Here is a 22,214-nt window from a genome sequence, read left to right as displayed (position 1 = left end):
TCTTTTCTCTGTTGTTTTTTTCTTCTCTATCAGAAAATAAAGCTTACAAGAAAAAAAACTTTCTGAAATCTGGAAAGATTTGGAAACCTAAACATCTGAACATGTAGTTCTTTCTTAGTAGACTGCAGTGTTAGAGAAGAGCAATGACTTGAGTCTTGCAACACAAGCTTTTTGAGGAAAAATGTGGTTTTAAACTAGGGAAGCAAACACAGGAAGCTAAAGTTGGACTTAAAAAACAAACTCAAAACCACTTGTCTTAATAGTGTACCTTTCTAATAAAATTGAAATAAATCCTAAACTATGCATATAATAATCTATCTAGTATTAGTGGTTACTAACTTGTGTTGCACAGGGTCCCGCTTCTAATTAACTCATAATTCCATTGGCAATAATACTGCATCGTGATAGTACATCATACCAGGACCAACTACCATTGGACAACTTCTGCATTGAATTGACTGTCAGTCAAGTAGGTCTGTATGTCATACTCTTTCTTGAACACAAATATTTATTCTGGCATTTAAAAATGAATTCTCACTTGACTTGTATTTAACCTTGTGTAGCCATGGTGGTTCTCAGGAAGTGCAGGATGTTTTCTGCTTTTCTTCATTATCTTTTTATTGTTGGCTTAATTGTTATAGATCACCTGGGTGGCTCTCTGTGTCAGTAATTCCATTTTAAATGACGGATATTGATTTGTCTGCATTTTGGCATTGTAAGGTACAGTGGTGTACCCCTTGACCTATTGCCTGAATAGTATGAGGGTAGGAAAAAGGAAGATGTCTAAGCAGTAGCTAATCGAACTATCTGCACAGACCTAAGCCCAGGTTTAACCACGACAATAAAATTTCAAATTCCTATCTTTTATTAATAGTGTTTGTAATTTAAATTCTTTATTTAATGTTGAAATGAATTTGTTTTGAAGACTTTTCTCTATTGGTTGCTCTTTTCAGGGGAAAGAGGATGTCTAGAAAAACAGTATAAGAAATGCTGTTACTATCATTAAACTTCTTCCTAAGCCTTGGGAGTTTAGTTTCAGAGAGTGCCTCTCTGTTCTACTGTCATAGCTGATGCAATCCTTCAGAGGACTGTGTAGATCTGTATCATTTTTGGTAGCCTGGTTCAGGAAGAACAGACAGGAGTGGAAAATTTGTGTCTTGTAACATGGATTTGTCTTCTTTGCAACCACTGACTTGGATACTATTATGGATACTATCGGATAATAGTATGCATATTTTGTGTCTTTAAATGCTGAGATGTATTTCAAGGTCAAACCTTTACTGTCTTGGGCTCCGAGGAGGTCTTTGGGCATGAATGTGTGGAAGGGAGATTTTGTGGTAATCCTTAATACCATGTCTCTCCATGTTATTCCTGTGCTTTCAACCTTCTCCCCTGACAAGAAGTGTCTCATACTTGCCATAAGCTACAGAAAAAGCTCACCAGAAAGAATTTCACATTAATTTTCTTTGCTTATCAATGACGCATGTGTGGAAACTGTCATACTCTAATTAATACTTCCCATTTTACAGTTAGGGTGGAGAGGTGGTTAAGCATATCTACTTTTCTTCCTTTCCCCACAAAATGAATCTTCTGTGTAAGTAAATAAGAAAACAATTGCAAAGCACTACAAAGGAGGAAAACATTCCCATGGAGAAGATTTTGTTGAATTGAAAAAAGATTTTTCTGTCTGAAAAATTCTGGATACTATAAAATGTATTATCCTCTTTTTTCTCTTTAGGAAACATCTTAACCTCTGATGATTTCATGCGTCTAAGTTCAGAACTTCAGTAAGAAACCATACCCCTCTTGGTTTACAGGGACAATGCATGACTGTTACAAAGACATGATTCTTGGAAGCAGTCTTCAAAGATGAGGGCTATAATTTAACATATTTACAATGTCTAGTGTTCCAAAACCTTAGCTGACTTCTTTAAGAAGAAAACTACTTGAATGTGTCCGTGCATTTCTTTCATCGCTGCATACTTGCATGGTCTGCCTTCAGCAGGTGAATCATGGACCATGCAGTCAGGGAGAGCCATTTGTTACCAATACTTATATTTATAGACTAGGCTTATACAGTTCTGCTGCTTCTTAGTATTTTTCTCCACACACCCATATAGCTTTCACAAGACTCTGCTACTTTGAACCCAATTTGATGGAAAAGTAGAGGTTTCAAAGACTTTATGAAAATGAGGAGTCGGGTAGAGAAGGACCCAAACTCATCATGCCATGTAAGGGAAAGGCAATTGTAATGATTAAGTTACTCATTTGGAGTCAGCAGACAGCTGAGAATGTGTTTGTATGTATGTGTGCATGTTGGCCAGCCACTTAGCCTGTGGATGGTTCAAAACCAGCCACATCTCACATCCTGTTGTTTATGCAGCCAGAAAGGAAATACGGGGTAAAGTTAAGTATAAAGCACGAGAAGAGTAGAAAAGAATGAGAAAAGTGGCTGGGAATGGTGTGGAGGGCAGGAATTAGAAAACGTAGCATTCTGCAGTTTGATGTCTTAGCTGACATTAATTTTGCTGCTCACAGACCTCATGCTTTCATAAATTGTGGCTGAAACTTCCAGTGTTTGCTGTCATATTCAGGTGTCACAGGTTAGTTGGATCTCGAACTTGAAACATTGCCTTGGGTATGTTTTTAATGTCTCTTGCTGAAAATTCTTGTGTTATCTGAGCAATAAAAAATATTTTCTTTGTAACTGAAGATGTTTGCCACCTTTTTAGTTTAGAGAAAAAATGTATCTCCTTGCTGCTGATAAACATCTTAATTGATAATAATTATTCTAAAGCTCCTCAGATTATGATCCTTTTCCACTTTGTTTTTGCTCTGTAAGCCACATGGAAAGACTGCCCCTTGAGAGTAGTGTGTTTGCTGTATTCACAGAGCTTGTACCCACAGTACCAGAAGAGCCTGAGATGAATGTTTCCTTTGATCCGGTGAACTGAGTGCAGGGCTGGAAGCCTAGTAACAGAATCAGGGTTAGAATTGATCGCTTGTTTAGTAGATGCTGTCCTTGTGTGTTAATTTCTTCATCTAAAAAAAGACTTTCCTTGGAAGTGCTACATACGTTGCTCCTGATAATTGTAGTTATTTGTGCTGCCACTATCATCTCTATCTTTTCTTTGTCAAAAGGAGTACTATCACCATGATACAGTTTTCTTTTTACAACACGAGTTTTTAAAAAAATGAGGATTCAGTCAAGTCTTAAGCGTCTCTAGAGGCAATATATAGGCTAGGCTGATATAACGAAGAGTAATCAGAAATTCAGTAATTATTGTGGTGGAACTGTGTATTTGTAGAATTAGATCAAAGGATACAGTTTTACCAGTATTATTTCAATATTTTTCCTCAGATTGGCCTGTTAACACGGTTGTGTTTTCTGTCCCTTATCCTCTTTTTGGCAAAGTAGAGCTGACCGACTCCACAAACTAATGTTTGCTTGCGGCAGTCTGGTACTAGCATGATAAATATATCACAAATATGTTATTTACTTCAAAGTTGGTAACAGCTATTCATCTTTAGTCTGCATTCTTACAAATAAGCTATGCTTGAATTTGGTTTTGCTGCTTCTTTTTTTAAATCTAGATTAAGAAGTCCTTTTCTGGGGAAAAATAAAATTCTCCTTATCTTTTTATAAAATCACTTCTCTTTTTTGGACAGGCAATAAAAATGAGAAGTTAGTGTTAGAAACAGTAATGGTCTAAAAATATATTTTGGTTTCCTGGCTTCTAAATTTGAAAATCTGAAATTTTTTTATAAAGATGTCACAGGATCAGATAATAGCAAGAAAAAGATTGCTTATATGTTTGTGTACATACAAAATTGACCTTTGTGATGCAGCTTGACATCTAAACACTAAAAGCAGTCATTTGTTTTGACAGCAGAATTAATTGAGGCTAAAACAGTCGAAATTCCACTTGTATCAAGCTGTTCATTAGGAATTGCTGTCTGGCTTTAGTGCTGTCAGAAAAATAACCTGTTCTGCTATGATTAAATAGCAGAATGATGGTCGGTCCACTGAATTTGAGAGAGAGGTTGAATAAACTTTCTACCGCGGAAACAATTCAGAAGTGACACGCTGCAAGGGGGGTCAGAATGTGCATTGATATCCAGCTGAGCTGTCAACTGGCTCTGAGCCAGGCACGCAAAGCTTTGCCATTTGAAGCAGCATGTGAAGCATATGCAGTTTAAAAAAAATTGTCCTCCTTTCATGCATGATTTACACTCAAAGAGACAAACTTTTGTTTTTATCGAAAACAAGAATATGGTTTGTTATCGTATTTGTAACTACAAGTACAGATTTACAGAGGTTTTTTAAAAGCTTTTGCCTGAAACAGATATGTTAATGTTTATATGTGTGCATGCGTGTGTGTAAACTGATTCCTCAGGATGGGGGGAAGGGCGGGGGGCGGTTCTGAGTGTCTGAGTGTTTCCAGTTATTGAAAATTAAATGTAGTTAATAAAAATATATGCTTGGGTGGGATAATGTTTCTTTCTGTCATGCATACCCCCGTTAAACTAGAAAGGAGACAGTTTCCAAAAGCAGATGCAAATGTAAAGCAGTTTTTAGTTGATTTGTTGACTTCTTGATTTGTTTACCTTTTTAGCTCTGCAGGATTTTCCAGTTCATTGGTACACTTACTGAGGGCTCTTTTTCAGGGTATGACATAATATTACATTTTCCTTCCTAGTAATAGTAGTTGGCTTTTGTGTTCGCCTTGTTTGTTTAAGAATCCAAACAGTAAAACTTTTTTTTCCCCTTCTGTTGAGGAAAGTGCAAATTATTTTATTGTTTTGACCTTAGCAAAACATTCTCGCAATGTGTTCCTCACAGAGGTTTTCTGTAAGAGATATACAGATAGGTTAGAAAACCTGTCTCTAGGGTTTTCTGGAGATATGTTTTTTAACTATTTTCAAGGCAGTTGACAGCAAACTTGACTGTCTTCAAGGTAGTTGGTGTCATTTTGTAGATAAATTAAGTGTGTTAGCACGTGTAAGGTTGTTATTTATGAACTCTCTTCTGTAGTTGCCTTGTGTACACTCTGAAAATACTATTCCCATAGACATGGGCTAAATATGTAGTAGATACTGTAATATAATTTACAGTGCAATTATGTTTTCTTCATTCATCTTTGAATAAGATCAGTATCTCCTTATTGCTAGCCATCCACTTTGCCTCTTAGTGTCATGAAACCCCACATACTCACATATTGCTTGTAACAAGAAAAACAGTACATGTATTTTCTGAACAGTCTAGAAGATGCATCCTGAGCTGTAGACTCACTGGTGCTTAATTCATGCCAGTGTCACTTATTTTAAGTTATTACATTGATTAAAATAAAAAATTTCCACAAATTACCTTTTGCCTTTTCTGTTCTAGCAAACTAAAGCTTTCTCATTTTCAAAAGCCCAAGAACTGACCCACTCCTGATTTATTTGCTTCAGTCTTTTGTCAAATAGCAGCTGTCTGCTTCCGTGTGTCTATAAAACCATCATCCATTTGCCTTTTCTTCATGTCCATATCTATCGTGGCTGGTAGAATGCTGTGAGCTGCAGCAGCTTGCCTTGGAAAATGCTTTAGGATGATGCTTGGTGGGAATTTTTACATACAATTAGAGGAGCTTACTGATTTTTGACGCCTGCTCCCTTTGTAGAATACTAAATTCTCATTAGCATCCTGATAGCTATGTATCCTTAAGTGCCTGAAATGCCACTAAATATTAATATCTCCTTCTGTTATAAAGGCTAAACTTAATTTATGCACTGCATTATTTTTTTCTGTTCTGTGTGTGTACAGTAACAAATACTTTGAAAGTCTATGTACACGTATTTGAGATGCTTAAGCCATAGTTACCATTCTATGGATCAGGGTAACAACAGGCAGACCAGACTGTCAAAAAGTTATGTTGAACCTGAAACTATCCATACTCAACCCAGCAGAACATTAATTCAGAGACTTTTGCAAGGGTTGGACTAGAGCTCAACTATAACTTCTTACTTACTCCAATAAGTGTCTTAAAATGTATTTTTTGTTTTTACAGTGCTGCTTTAGTTCTAGTATTTGCTTTTATTTTGTGTTCAGCTGAATGCTTGAGAATAGGCTTCCTTCTCAATTCACATTGTTGTCTTGTTACGAGAAAAAGAACAAAGGAAATCTCAATGCTTTGACTGTAGTACTGCAGAATATCATTATTATCATCATCATTATTATTATCATCATTGCAGTATGGCAACATCTAGACGGTCCTTTTCGGTGCTTTGGGCTACCATGTGGCAGGGACTCTAGAGACTGCTTCAGGGAATGACTTCAGTCCCCAACATCAGTAACGCTTCTTAAATGTGAAACAACTGCTTTTCTTTCTTTGGATGTTGCAATGTTCAGTGAATCTGTGTACTTGCTTCAGAAATTTTGGCCATTATAATCTTCCAGATTCGAGCTGAAATCCTTGTTGGTGTTAAGCCTTTGTCTATACTTCAATCATTGGGCAGAAGTCTGTTAAGAAAACTTTTCTGCTCATAGAGAAGAGGTAGCGCATCCACCTTCAAATCTTCATGTAGCTTTTACTAAAATTATTGTGCTACCAACACGTGAGTTTAACTGCTTTGACTTGCATCTATGTATTATACCTGTCTGGCAATCTCCATTAATGCTAACCCACTGGGAGTTTTTACTATACCGTCTAATGATTAAAAGGAATCAGGAATCAGAAAGATAGATGTTATGGTGGTTCAGAGAAGAAAGCTTTCTTAGGGTTTTTTGCACTGATAGTGCAGATGCTTATGTTTCCATATACACAAGTACAGTGGAAAATGCAGAGGAACTTCTTAAGAAAGCATTCCAATTCCTTATTGGTGCTGTGCTCCCATAGCAATATGTGTGCCTAAGGCCTTTTCGCTGGCTAGGAGACTGCAGCTGTTTCTAGCAGGAGACGATGTGGTCACAGTACACACTTCTGGCTGGGCTACAGTATTATTACATCTTTGGGCACAAAGACATCTGCCCACAGGAGACTCCAGCTGTTATGTGGATTACCAAAAGCTCATCACAGCTATCCCATTTTCTAAATTGGTTCACCATAGAGTGCCACAGAAAATGTCTATTTATGTAATGTTATTTTGGTTTAAAAATACTACTCCCCAGGCAAAACAGGGTACTCTTTACAGCAGGCATATAGGAAGCAGAACTCTTGGGAGATCTGAAGTTATAGAACAAAACTCTAAGAAAATTGAAAACTTCTACAAATTTCACTCTGCTGTGCTCAAAAGGGCAAAATGTATGAATCTGCATTTGCTGCAAGCAAATAATGTGATGTGTTATATTGGTGGGGATTAAATACAAATTTTACAAAACCATCTTAGGGCATTGGAGGAAAATGCTGAACTTAATGTTTTAATGTTTGTGGATTCGTTAGGACAGCCACCGGTGTCTTGAACTTCTAAGATTCCAAAGGATGAAGGGCCCTATAGAGATCTGAGTTAAGTAGGAAAAGTAAGTTAGGATCAAAAGATGCTTTCAAATTGTAACCGGTTCACACAATTTGTTGTAAGAAAATGCTGGTTTCATCATTGTTATTTATCTTTCTGCAGTAAAGCAGCTAGTAGATGCAGGGGAAGGAAAGAGAGTGTGTGTGGGGAGAAGGGACTCCTATGATCATTCTGCCTATTTTGGTGAAACATAAAATAAGCTAATAGGCATCATTAAGAAGAAACTGTATTCAAAATTTCCAAGTTAACTTCCTAGACCTTAGTGAAAAGTGGGACCTGCTTACTGAAATCTTGTGTGCAGCTTCCATCTCATTACTATCTCAGGCAATTCTTCAGTAACTGAGATTTTTTCAGATTGCATTTTATAGTCCTCCCTATGAGAAAAGAATACATTGTTGCAAGAGTGAAGTGAATTTGGGGTGGGGGGTAAGCCAGCTTTTGTTAAATCTAATTGAAAATGCTAATCTGATCTTCGTATCTGTGCATTTCTGTACTAAGCACAAATGTTTGTCTCCTCAAAGAAAAAGTTTATCAAGCTGTAAAAAATCCTACCTTCAAAGAGAAGTGGTAGGCAAGTGTAACGGATAAAGTACAGGAACTTGGATGTGTTGTTAAAGAAAATCTTTGCTTTCTGCTTATGTTAAAAGTGAAAGTTAAAGATAACTGATCTGAAATAAGGATGAGTTTTACTTCAGCCTTGAATATTTATTTTAATCATTAGTGTAAAAGTCTGGGTCTGGGGATCAGTCCTAGTAGCTGGAAAGGGTAAAGAAAAAGATGGTATTCTGAAAAAGCTTGAGTATTGTTTTTCTCTAAAAATATGTTTAAGTCTCTGTTGTTTACAGTTTTTTCCATCTGTTTTTGTTTTGGGGATGAGTGTTTGTGGTTGGTTTGGGTTCTGGGGTTTTTTTTCCTGGCCAAATGGGAATATGTATAGCAGAAAGAAGTAGTTGAATCCTTAGTAAAGTGATGAAAAATGTGTTGTCTGAAGTGTAGTGCTGAAGAAGTAATGGATTTGTTCTTCAGCTTCTATGTTTTATGGTATTTTTCTGAATTTCTTGCTCAATATATTTTGAACAATAGAGTTTAAATTCCTAAAATAAAATTTTGATGAAATCAGTGTGGGGATGTAGACATCTACAGTTCTCTAAATCTGTTTTTCTGGATTTTTTTTTTTTTTTTTCTGTTTTTTGTTTGTGAGACACCCAGATCTGCTGATTTGTGGAGCATGCTGACTTTGGTTTACTGTGAATTTAATGGAGAGCAAAGGAGAAGGGATTGGAAGACCAGCTTAAAATGCCCATGTATTTACAATATTTAGTAGAATGAGAGAGCTGTTAGGAATTTGTATTTCATCTTGTTATATTGAAAGTTAGACTTGTGTTTGAAATTATTTAATAATTGAAGTTTAAAGGGCAGTAAAGCCTGCCATTTGAGATTTGGTCTTTTGATATTCTGCTCTCAAGAGAATGATTTGGAGACCAATTACATTATGATAGAGGAGATGTTGATGGATTTTAGTCTCAGATTCTCATCCTGCTGATAGTTTTACAAGCAATCAGATCCTTTTTACTGGAAGGGAAAATTTTGCAGACTCACTCTTAATTACAGTAAATACAAGTCATTACTTTGAGCACACCTTTTTTAAAAAAAAATCATTAGAAGTCTGCAAAATTTCAAAGAAAATATCTGGTAGATTTTATCTAATATGTCTAAAATAATTCAATTTGCATAACATTGGTGAGTATTGAGTTACATTGTCAGCTTCTCAATTGTCTTTCTATTTGTTTGACATAAGCATAAATTTTTTCATTTGCAGTTTTGAGAAATGCTATCAAAATGTAGCATTTATAGTGAGTTGAACACAATTTTGCACTGCAAGAGTTAAATATACATACTGGGGGTTACATTACAAATAGAACCATTTGAGGTACTTAACTGCATGAATCAAATACAAATTAATCCCAGTTGCATGATTTACAATCCTAATTCACAGCTAAATTGTTTTTTAGTTTCATTGTGGCATCTCTAATTGCAGCACAATGATTTGCTATCGTGTAATATTCAAAACCAAACTGAGGCTTGTAGTCTTCATGTTTCTTGTATCTGAGTTCTGTTTATATCAGCCTTTTCTTTTTTTTTAAGACTAAGAGTATGACGTATTTATTTTTAAAAGAGTACAAGTGAAAATCCTGGAAAATGCTTTCAAGTACACCTTTTATTCTATATGAAAACACCCTGAAAATTGCACAGCTCTTGGATTTATGGTGGATGCTCGTGAATAATTATAACTTCATCATAAAGATAAATAAATCAGAGCACTTGGGGCAGGAGTGGAAGTAGTTTCTGTATTTGAGGTTTCCACAATTGCTTTACTTCCAGTTGGTTTTAATGGAAATTTTTGAGATTTTAAACTCTCACTTGAAGTAGTTGCACGAGTGTGACAGGTTTGGGGGGTATGGGGGCACAGGGTGTGATTTTGGCTGCCTTCAAGTATGGAATTGGGAATGGTCCCCGTCCCTCCTATCTTATCTGTAGTGCACCTGTGTATAAACTGGTATGCTCTCCCACAAGATGATTACAGAAAGGTGAGTAGTAATCCCTGTGCCACAATGCTAGCATGCTAAACTTTGTTTTGTCTTCTGTGGGTACAGTTGCAAGCTACCATTTTTCAAACAGGCAAAAGGGCTCACTCTTAGTATGGGCAGAAAGTAATGGTGTCTGCCTGCACGGGCTGTTTTCTTTGCACTTGCACAAGTGCTGGTGTGATTCTGCCATTCCCTGAAAAAGGTCCTATGTATATTCAGTGGTTTTTTGCACATTTGCTCCCTAAAATGGCTCATAGTGGGGTTAAATTAATTCTAGACCTGGCCAGATTGAAGGAATGAGGGTTAGGGACAATTGACTGTCACCTTGTGTCAACTGTAATGGAAAGCCATTATAATGAATTTATTTAGGTACAGCACATAACTAGTGTTTTCTGCTTTTTTTGTCCTGTTTATTCTTAATGATTTTTTTAAAGTTTTTTATCTTCTTTATTGCTATGTTTAAGATTCTGCATGCCACTTTTAACTGTCTAGGTAATTGGCTATGAAGAGGAAACAGAAGAACTAACAATACAGAGTTAGCAAAAGTGTGAATCTCAAAATTAGGACTATAGCTGTGCTTTCTTCCCTTTTGATTTTTCTTTATGTAGCTTTTGTTCATTAAAAGAAGATAAGTTGAAAAGTTTACACTGATACTATATTAAAGATGCAATTTTGAATGAGAAGAGGACACCAATTAGAGACGTTTCATGTGGTTGTAATAACATACGCAATTGAATTGTATTTAGACAGTGTGCACCAGTATTTTAATTTTTCAGTATGAAAGAGTGAAAATACTTAATGATTTGCTGTACATGTATGATTTAGCAATCTGACCATTGGCAGGGTAATTGTGCTTTTCCATTACCACCTAAATTTGTAATTAGATTATCTAGTATTTTCAGGAAATATTAATAGTTGTTAAAATATCTTAGATTAAATTTGACCTAATGTTTATCATCATTGTCATTTCTTTAAGGCCCTATTGAATTTGAAGAATGTAACACATCCACTGCAGTTGAAGGTGAGTTGTTGTAGCACAGTTATTTATGTTAAGAATGCTGTAGATAAGCACCTGAAACTGTGGAGTGAAGGGTTATTCAGTGTGTGAATCTGTATAACTTTAAAGTACTCCAGTAGACTAAAAAGCAGTTTTCCTTTTGGGAAATGAATTTCAATAATAAGACCTATGATACTTTATAAGCCTAATGCACAAAGATCAGAGAATTTTAATATTTTTTATAGTCATACTTTGGCTAAGACCCTGTCTTTGCAGAGCTTTGGATTTGGTTCACTTATGGCTGTGTTGTAACTTAATTTACAAGTGTCAAAACATGGCTCAGGGTCTTTCCATTGTTACCATGTTAGTTACACCAAGTCTAACGCAGTGTTATGGTCACAAAGCCTTTCTTTGTTGGCATAGCTTATTTTGCTTAGGGGATTTTTTTTTAAGTGGTTAAGAGCTTCTTTATTTGCATAAGCTATGTATTTACTTTTGGGACAGAGGAGTTGACAGTATAGCTATAGCAGCCGACAACTTATAAGTTGCCAAGATTGCAGCTGAGACTTAAAATCTTTTTGACTGAAGCAGAGAGGATCCATGTTCAGAAACTACTCTCATACTCCATTTGTCATTGTTTTGGGCTGCATAAGGCACAGAAAGAAAATAAAGTCCAGACTAGCATTTAAAAATAATTTTGGAGCAAACTCTGTCTCTATTAAAATATAAGATATGGCTGAGTTTACAGCTACTTAGTTTGAAAAGTTTTGAGTTATTTAACCCTGAAAATTTCTAAGAGTGGAGGGATTCCTTATGTGCTGTATAATGTATTTCTGTAAAGTGGAATATAATGATTTTTTTTAATTATGTGCTTGAAGTGTCAGTTGTTAAATTTTGGAAACTAAATTATTTCCACCATTTTGGTCAAAAGCATGCTGTCAGTAGTATACATCAAAACAAATTTGTAGGCTAGTTGGATCAGATGCTTGCACTCAGTCATTTTGTTTGGCAGTCTGCTTCATCAAAAATAGGGGAGAGAGGCACATGTGACAGCAGGTCTGATGGAATATTTAAATGTATTTTAATTTTAGTACATTAAATGGGTATGAAAGCAAGCTTTTTTTCCTGTACTATAGCTACATGTATCCAGTGCTAAAAACGGGGAAGAAACGACACAGGGGGAGGCATGATTCCAGACTCGGTGAGAGCCAGCCTTCGAGCTGGCTACAGCACTGGAAAATCATGAACTCAGCATCAGCTGGAAAGCCAACAGATGTTCTCTTTTTTTACAGGACCAAGTTCCTACTACTTAGGAGAGACAAGGGCTTGCAGATAATGGGAACATGCAGGAAAATAACAGGGTGTTGAACTGCAGTAGCTGGGAGAGGCAGGGTTCAGTTTCTGATCCAAGTGTATTGGCTATTCAGGATCGGCAGGAGCAATAGCACCTGTTGAGTTTGTGAGCAGAGTCCCTTTCCTCAAAACTGGCAGTACACTCATTTTCTATTAAAAACGTGACAGTCTGCATACCCAGCTTGGAGAGTTGGATGTACAATGCAAATCAGTTTTATAAGGACTTATGTTATTAATGTTTTCAACCATATTTTAATTTCATTTTTTGATTGGTATATGTCCTGGATAGTATCTTACTTAAGAAATTGGAATAATGTTCCCTAAGTTTGACTCTATACCTATCTCATCTGTTAGATTTTTGTATCACCTGTGGCAGCATTAAAATTGTATTGGTATTGGTATGCACACGGATTTGACATGGCTAAATATGTACTTATCTCTTTGATCTTTAAATGAAAAGTGTTTGTTCCGTAGGGATAAAACCACGGAAGAGGAAGCCTTTTGGTTTATCAGGAATAATGAAAAAAGAAAAAGATACTGAATCTGTGTAAGTATATTTCCATCTTGAAGCCTTGTCTTGTATGAGAACTAGTAAAAGTATGGGGATAAATGTTAGCTGATGTTTAACAAAAAAATGGGTTTATAACAGAAGTGTAGAGAAATGCTATGAGTATGACAACATCACAGCTATTTAAAATTTTTATAAGTAAGGGTTTTAAGGAAATAATGTAAATGTATTCATAGTAGTCTACTCATGCTTCATTCTTTCTTGTGCATAGGTAAGTAGTTCTCCCTTGTTCTACATTTGAACATTGTAGATAATGCCACTCTTATGTGGACTCATAATGAAATAATAGCTCTGTACATGGAAAAATTACTAGATGCCTGTGTTTGCAGAATTGAAGCTTCAGTTATTCTTTTACTAGAAAAACATTTTTATACAGTATCGAAGGACAGAAAAATTTGAGTGTTTTTTCAGTACATCATGTGCACACTCATTTCAGAAAGACCATCATTCTAACTCATGACTGATGTCCCAGCTATACCCTTTGCCATATTCATTTCATGTGCTCTGTCTCCCAGGAGTTAAAACTCTTCAGAAAGTGAGTTTGAATAAAGGTTCTTTAGATGGATTGGTCACAGCCTATGTGTTAGTAGTTATGGTCACTATATTCCAATGTATTTTTTTCATAATTTCTACATGTGTTTTCTCAATAGATGTATTCAATTCAACAGAAAATATCTTACAATTTGGCAAACTTAACAATGTAGAAATATTCTCAGAGGCAACATGTGCATACATACTTTTTAAAATTACTTTTAAATATTTTTATTAGCCTTAGTTTTTAATATAACACTGAAAAATTAATGACCTAAGAACTGCAGGTGCTAATTATTTGCATATACAGCATGCCTCATAGCTATTTTTCTTTCGGTGTTTAATTTTAACAGTGATACACTTCTAAACCAGCTTTTTCTTCTCTCTGTCATGATGCCTTTAGGGCTCCAAGGTGTTTTTTTAAGTCTTTCCTCTATATTTCTGTTCTTTCTGTGATTTAGTCTTTCCTCCACCCTCTCTTCTGTACTTTATCAAGCTGGAGTAAATGGTGAGAGAAGTGTAATATATAGTGTGATTTTGGTCAGCAGTAATCTGAGAATACTATTTTGTTGCAAAGAAATATTTTTAGTTTAAAATAATTAAATTAAAATTTTATAATTATTTCATGATATTTGTGGCTGCAAAACAGTTGCAGTATCAAATAGCAGCAAAAAAACTATGTTCAATCATTTGCCATGTCTTGCATTTACATAATTGCAAAGAAGACATTTCGATAGTATTGAGTAGTGTCAGCTTTTCTTGTCCAACAAAATAATTATTTAGCCACCACGTGGGTTATTACTCAAGTGAATCTCATTGTCATGTATGTTATAAGCCTCCTTGCAAACCAGCATCTCCTTCCATCCATTCTTTGGCAGAATGTAATCTGGCCCCAGGAAAGATTTAGGACTTTTAACAGTAGTTTTCTGAAGCCAGTAACGGCCTGGAAACTCCAAATTAACTCAGGTGTATGACTCAATGTATCCTTACTCAGAGATCATGTTTTTCTTTGACCTGTGACAGAAAGTTTTCTTAGGCACTGAGGGCTGAAAACTGGCTTCTGTCCTATTTGAAACACTTTCTACCTTTGTATGCTTATCCATTGTAGTATCTGAATACTTTTATAAAAGCTGCTTTTTCCCAAAGACATTTTATTTAAAGTTGAAAGATAATATCAGTGTCTCTTTCTAGAAAAAAATTTGGTTTTCATGGCACAATGATGTCATCAGAAAATATAAATCAGCTCAGCTACTCTGAAATGGGAAGAGAATTTGCCTTGCTTTCAACAAGTTGGACTGAAATTTTATTTGTATTATTTTATTTTTTTCTATATTTACACACAATACAAAAATGAATAGATTCTGAGGTCAGAAAGAAGTATGACAGTATGATATTGACCTCCTATGTAACACGTATGATAGGCTTTTACAGAGATTCTTGCATTAATACATAACTTCTAAATGAACTAGAATATGTCAGATAAATAACAGAGGATTTGTTATGTGCTTAAGTAAAATATTCTAATAGTTATTTATGATCTCTTTAAAAAATTTTATTGCTAGTCTAAATTTTGTCTTTCATCTTCAGCTGATGATCCTGTTATAGATGATAAAACTCTGTATCATCAGAAACTTCTCTGCACATAGAGGTCAAGTCCTTTCTTAATCTCTTGTTAAATTAGGCTGTAAGCTTATTTAATTTGTGTAGGGCAGGCTTTCCACATCCTGAAAAACTCTTTAAGGTTTGTAGGCTTTTCAGTTTATCATGTTGACACCTAAACTGGATGTAGTGTCTAGTAATGGTTTTACACAGGGAAATACCATACACAATATATTCTATTACATGTTGCTATACAGGTTAGTCAAGGATTTAACTTCTTTTCCTAACCACTGCTTTGTATGATTTGGTTGTTTTAGTTTTTATCTACAATCCTTAAATCTTAAATTCTCTTACAGAATCCCCATTTCCTGAAATGTTACCTTATACTAGAAGCATGACCTAGTTCTTTAATCATAAAAGAAAGATCATGCATGTAGTGATGTAAAAGCACATCTGTCTAAAACCTGATGTCCTCGTATTCCACTTCACCAGCATTTGCAAACTATTGAGTTTTCCTTTTTGTCTTGTGAATGGATCCTGGGAGGTGCTGTTGGTGCTCCTTGGAATGATACTAGATCTGCTGTTACTTTTTGAGATCTATTAGCTCACTAATTTTTAAAATCTTCATTATGGCCTAAATTATTTTCATTGTCCTTTGCCTCACATCTTTCATATTTCTTAACTTCTTAAATTCAGGTTGTCTTGTTTGAGTATAGACACTTTTTAAAACCACATGTCAGAAAATCTGTTTGCTACATCTTTTGAGAGAAGTCTAATACTTTGTCTCTTCGAGCTGTAAAACAGCTTTTAAAATAGCTCTTTCTATTGTTACGAATTCAGTTTAGCCAGCAGAGGGAGATAAGACGTAAGTCAATTAGAAACTTGGTCACATGTTTTCTTTTGTGTGAGGCCTTTCAGAGGAGACAGGATCCTTCATCCCACTGTCAATTCCTTAACAGGCTGTACTGAATTTCATAATAATGCTTCCATGTTAGCAAGTTTTCATACTTGTTTTTAAAGACACTGTAGTTTTTACATTTGACCCATTTAGCTTTTCAGAGAAAATGATTTAGATTACAATAATTTGATTTTTTTTTTCCTCTTTTTTCTGTAAGTACATGTTTAGGATGTTCAGTTTGATTATATAAAACCACTCTGGTTCAGTTACACTGGCACTTACAGCTTTATTTGTCAGAATGCAAATTAGAGAGGACTTGTATGCTACTCAAGTATTCCCATGTTCTATAAATCTAATTGCTTCTGCTTGTTGCAGAGATCAGAGAAAATCAGTGTCAGGTTGTTTTTTTTTAAATACTACTGCTTAAATCGAAGTTCTAGTGGAAAAATATAACATTTGTGAATAATGTACTTGCAATCACTGCCTTTCTGCTGATGACTTTTTTTTTTTAAGTGCTTATTTTTTCTGGCATATTCTAGTGCTTGACTGCAACTGTGCTAGACAAACGTGAACTAAGAATGAAATTCCAAAAGAGGGAAGCTCTGAATTCCTCTAAGAATAATCTTAATTTCTTTGCGAACTGGTTATTGTCCAAAATGTTTTGCAACTGTATGTGGACTATTTCATTAGGATTGGTGACTTCTACTTATTGTGCACGTCAAACACAGAGAGCTGACTCTTAAAGTATATTCATCCAGAATACAGTGTGGTACTCCTTGATTTTACACACACACACACACACACACACACACACACTTTGATATCTTTGATATGAGTTTGCTTTTTCAGCATTTCTTTTGAGTTTTTCCTTATGCAGTGTTTTGAGCATAAACTTCCAGCTTTTATTTAAATCTGATTCATTTGAATGTGGATTATTTATAGTGAAAACTTTTGCAGTCTGAGAGGCAAAAGGGTCAAATGCAATGTTTCAAAATAATTGAAAATACTAAAGGAAGTACCAGAACTATATGAATAAAATAAATTGTTCATTTTATAATTGTATATTTTCTATTTTTTTAATAGGGAGTGTCCAGACGCAGACTCAGTTGTAAGTAGACTGATTTCCAAAACAAATGCATATGCTAATATTGTCAAGCACTACAGTTCGATGAAACTTAACTTATATCAAGTCCCTGCAATGCATTTTTTATCTGAAGAGGATTTAGTATTTTGTTAACATAGCTGAAGTGTTAATTTTGCTCAGTACATAATCTTCAACAATATCTAAAATATGTGTCAGTAATACGTTTATATTTCCTAACAATTGTAAGTTTTAAACAAGGTGTTTTTACTGCAAGTATTTGCTACTTTATTTTTCAAGTTAACAGTTTAAATTGTTTGGCTAATAGATTCTAATTAAGAAAAAAGTTCAGTTTATTGTGGACCCAACTTTGCATCATCATATTCTTCTGCTTACTACTGTTTTCTTTGAGAAATCCATCTAATATCAATGGGGTTCTGCTTTATCTCTGTCAATACAGTGTAGGAATATACTTTTTAAAATATGGCTTTAAAAGCAGTATCTCTAGGTTAACTTTATTAATGGCCTGTTTTTCATTGCTGTCAGTTTGATCCATGATATGTCTTACAATTTTATTAAATTCAAATAAGTGACAGTTGCAAATTAAATTGCTATGTTAATGCTTTTTTATTTCCTTAATTGAGCCTTTTCTTTTTATTTAAACATGTAAGTTGCCTTGAATTGTATGTAACAGAGATTGCAGCTCCCTATAACTATACCAGGGAGTAATATACAGAATAATTTAAATGGTTTTCTGTAGGGTGATTTGTATTTCAGTTCATTTCTTTAGGTGCCAATTATATTAAACATGTTAAGTTTCCAAGTTCACCTGTTTTGTGGATTTTCTTCTTTGTGTTTAATATCTGGGAGTTCTAGCACCTAATATTAAAATTTCTTTTGAGAAACTTGGTTTAAAAAATCTAGTAGAACCATTCTTCTAAACAAGGAAAAGTAAGTTTTGCCACATAATAGAAGTATATGTGTAAGAATAGCCTCGTAAGCATCATTGAGACAGTTATGTTATCCTGTGCAAAGTCATCTTGATTTAGAGCAAATTTCTTTTCTTGGATACATTTAAAGTAAAGTAACTTTAGAATTATCCCTATAATTATCAGGCTTTTCATGGAAATAATATCTTTTGACAGTTCAGGTTGAGTCACTGGCGTGAACCTCAACTGAGTTTGACTTGCAATGTTTATTTTCTTCATTGCTTGTTTTGGTCTTTACTTTTTAAAAAAATAATTAGTTAAAAAAATTCAACTGTAAATGTGTCTGACATTCTTTCTGGTTGCATGAGGCACACCATATGATCATCTAAGTTAATTGTTCTGTCTAGATCTAATTTCTGTTTGGTTAAAAAAAAGTCCTAACTTTCATAGTGTCTAACAACAAAACTGATATTTTTGTTGCATTCTTTCTTTTTTTTTTTTAAATGCCCAATATTTTATGACTGCATTTGGAATTTAAAATTTGATTTATCATTTTTTCTTGCTTTTTACAAGCAACAGTACTGTTCTGAATGGTAGAATGCTTTAATAGCAGAAGGCATTACTGTCATTCTTGTGAAAAACAATGCAGCATACCATAGGTGAAATTCATTTCACCCCTTACAAACAAGCACCCCAGAGTACTTTTACATTTTAAGGTTGGTGTCCTCTTCTGGAAGGTCCCATTTCAAATGTGTTTCATTTTTCTTGTCTTTTACTCTTCCTTTCTGTTTAATTTTTCAAACTTGATCTAAATAGTTATAACCCTCTATATTGTTATCTCTATGAGGATTTGGTTTTTATGGATCTTTGCAATAAATTACACATTTCAAACAATTGAACTTGGAAAAGTATTATTGAAAAAAAAAAATGAAAGCAATTATCATTTGTGTTTAATTGCTAGAAAATATTGAGGACCAGACCTCAGAAAATTCAACTTATTTAAGGTGTCCCAGTTATGATTTTGGTCACTCACAGAAAGTCTCTGTCTGGCTTTTATATTATTAACATGATCTTTTTTTAAAAGGTAGCTTTTGTTTATTTGTCAAGAATTTTAACTGTGTGAAAGGAACGTAAGAAGTAACAACTCTACAATTATTTATAACTATAAGCACTGAAGTAATTGTACTGAAATTTTAGAAGTTATGCATCCAGTAAGAACTGACTTCAATACTTTAGCTGCCAGTTCTACATGATATTGTGGATCTTTGAACATGCAGTGTGTAGTCAATACCATTGGGCCTTCTCACTAGTCCAAAATGTGTAATGCAGTGTGTTCGAACTTGTATTCTCTGTTTCCAGAAAGCAAAACAGTGGCATGGTCCTAAAAAATGTCTTTTGTACTAACGTGGAAGTTCTCAAGTTTATCTGTGGCAAACCATCTGCTTATGCTCGTACTTTTTGTAGCTGCCAGATTATATATATATCGGAAAATGTGATGCATTTGAATAAATTGTTAATTCCTATCAATAATGTTTTGTAACTGCTATAAGAGGTTTTATATGCTCGTGAGCAGGAAGGCAGTTGTGAACTGAGGACTGGTATTTGTTAAAAAGGTTGACCACTTCAATAAGCAGTCTCTGTTTAAATATAGATGACAGTATGTCATGAGATTTAAAATTCCTGTGTTGTTAATATGTCAATCTACACATGTAACTTCCATTAAGCTAAGCCTCGACAATTAGGAAAGTAGAAAGTTAACTGTGTGTACACTAGAAAGAGATAACAACTGAAGTCTGGCTCTATGCATGTGTTTCTTATCTTTAGAAAGTTTTTCTAAAGGCAGAACTAATTAATTGTCTTGTTTCCCATGGGTTTGCCATGTCTCTAGGGATGGTCTATAGGAAGATATGAGCTCTAGTAGAAGCTTTTTTTTTTTTGAGGAAGCATTTACAAGGTTCCACTTGTGTCTAGTAAGATCTGAATTTGGATTGCAACCCTTCCCTTGGTTGGGATACTTGCAGATCTCCTTCTTCTACTTGACTGCCTATTTTCATGAAGACTGTAGTAATGTAATTATCTTTGAGTCCTCTGTTCTGTCTGTCAAATCCATTTGAAATTGTCCAGTATGTTCAAAAGTAATTAAGAAGGGAGCCACAGATGCACAGAACATAATGCTGAAACTTTTTTTCATAGGAAACTGGAATGCGAACAAATATATTGAAGCATCCAAAACTTTTCATTAACCTCTTTACACACGAGTGTAGCATAATTATGGTTCTATAGAATTATACGCCATTTTTATTGCTGGGCACTGATTGAATTTGGAACCACCAAACTCTTAATTAGTGGAACACAAGTGTAACATTACATTTAGTGAAAATCAAATGTTTTTCTTTATTTGCATTTTGTAATGTTTAGTTCTGGCATGTTTTGAATAGCTGCCATTGATACAGGGTATGAGGCTTTGTAGTCACAGCACAAGACAGGAGCACTTTGAATACTTTTTTTTCTTTCTTCCTGCATCTCTGGCAATAGAAGAAATGGGCTGGCTATTCTCTTCTTCCATGTCTTTTGGATTAATAGGCACCCTAAGGAGAGAAGGCTGATAATATGTAATACCTCTGTCTTAACCTAAGGATATACCTGAGTCAAATTTACATCTCAAATATATCAAAAGTGGAGATGCTCTTTTTTCTCTTGTTCCAGGCTATGAGCTTCCACTGCTTACTTTCAGTTCACGTCAGTCCTCATCTGGATTACAGGAAGTGAGTCAGTCCAGTTCAGTAAAATGGTAGAAAGTTCATCCGGCAGAAAAAGAAACAGTGAGCTGTTCAGCTGCCCTGTATCCTGAAGCATACCCTGAGGAAAACTTGATAAGGAGCTCTCATAACCACTGTAGATATATACCAGGAGAAAATAGACAGAAATCAAGCTGAAGTGTAGTGAAGATTCTTTGCTTCTTGACTGATGACTAGCAGTGCAAATGTTGCTGAGGAAGGGCCAAATGAAGTAGCTAGACTGCAATATGCTCCAAACGTTCTTCTCTTGTCCTTTGTATGTAGCCCAGAGGAACTAATGACATGGTAATGGTGTGGCTTCTTCCATTGCTTTTGGACGACAGATGGGACAGAGCAAGGAAACTGAGACAAAGTATTCGCCAAAACTCAAAAAATAAGTTTTGGCAATAGAATGCTTAGTCCTCATGCTTTTTGTGTAGGCAGTTTCACTTTGTTATACATTATGTCCTTATGTTCTATTTCTTTAAAAAATTATTCACCTTAGAAAGTTTGCAGAAGATACTAACGCAAAGACAGTTATAAGTCCTAAATTTTTAATGTATATTTAAAACTGTATAATAGCTTAATTAGTAATGTTTTGTATAATATCTGCAAACACAGGGAAAACTCTGTGGTTTTCATAGCTGTATGCTTAACAGAACCTCTGAGAATGTGAAACCTTCTTTCAAGGAAGTCCGGCTTTCCAGTTACTTCCACAGAGTTCAATTCACATCCATATTAAGCTGCTTTTTTACTGAAAAGACTACAAATAACATGTTTGGGTAGGGGCCTAGACCAGACCTTCATCCCCACCATATTAATAACTACTTCTTAAACCAAGAGATGTATACATGAAGGTTTTGGTTTTTTCCTCTGATCAGCACGGTAGGCAAATCAGGTCTTGTCTGTGTTGTGTGCCTGATATTAGAAGATGCACTGTTATCCATGACATAACATATAGTTCTGTAACTGTAGGAGTGTGGAGAAGGGAGTAAGAATTAGTCAAGTAAATGTAAATGACTTCATTAACATCAGATTTTGAATATGTGTCTCTCAAAATGCTGTGTCCTCTACCACTGTTACAAAATTTAAATTAGTAAATAAAATTCTGATGTTTCAGAAAGCAGAACTGTTCACCTGTTCAAAATATTGAGAACAATATTTTGAAATTACTACTTATAAGATTTTGAGGTACTGTTTTGATTGTATGTGACACTATTTGTCTTTGTCAATACAAAGGTACACTAAGTATCTCTTCCACCCTTTCATTCTATTGGTTTACGCAAAAATATGAATTCAGTATCTCATTAATGGAAGCAGAAGAAGTTTTAAGAATGATCATAAATTGGTACAAGATCATTGTAAATCATTGACAAAGCTGAAAATACAAAGCGGATTA

The 22,214-nt window shown here is 34.8% G+C and overlaps 1 protein-coding gene across 6 annotated transcripts in view; it reads left to right on the top strand.

Annotated features, from left to right (window-relative positions):
- Nucleotides 1-22,214, top strand: part of FCHO2 (FCH and mu domain containing endocytic adaptor 2) — a 96,226-nt gene that overhangs the window by 40,832 nt on the left and 33,180 nt on the right. For all 6 annotated transcript variants that reach the window (XM_075020661.1, XM_075020662.1, XM_075020659.1 and 3 more), the window contains exons 9-11: nucleotides 11,059-11,103; nucleotides 12,907-12,979; nucleotides 17,112-17,136. In XM_075020661.1, coding sequence (XP_074876762.1) covers nucleotides 11,059-11,103; nucleotides 12,907-12,979; nucleotides 17,112-17,136 — 143 coding nt within the window. The remainder of the gene's footprint in view (nucleotides 1-11,058; nucleotides 11,104-12,906; nucleotides 12,980-17,111; nucleotides 17,137-22,214) is intronic.

Source organism: Buteo buteo, chromosome Z (genome assembly GCF_964188355.1).
Source record: "Buteo buteo chromosome Z, bButBut1.hap1.1, whole genome shotgun sequence".
Classification (NCBI taxonomy): Eukaryota; Metazoa; Chordata; class Aves; order Accipitriformes; family Accipitridae; genus Buteo; species Buteo buteo.
This window is presented reverse-complemented; position numbering and strand designations above follow the sequence as displayed.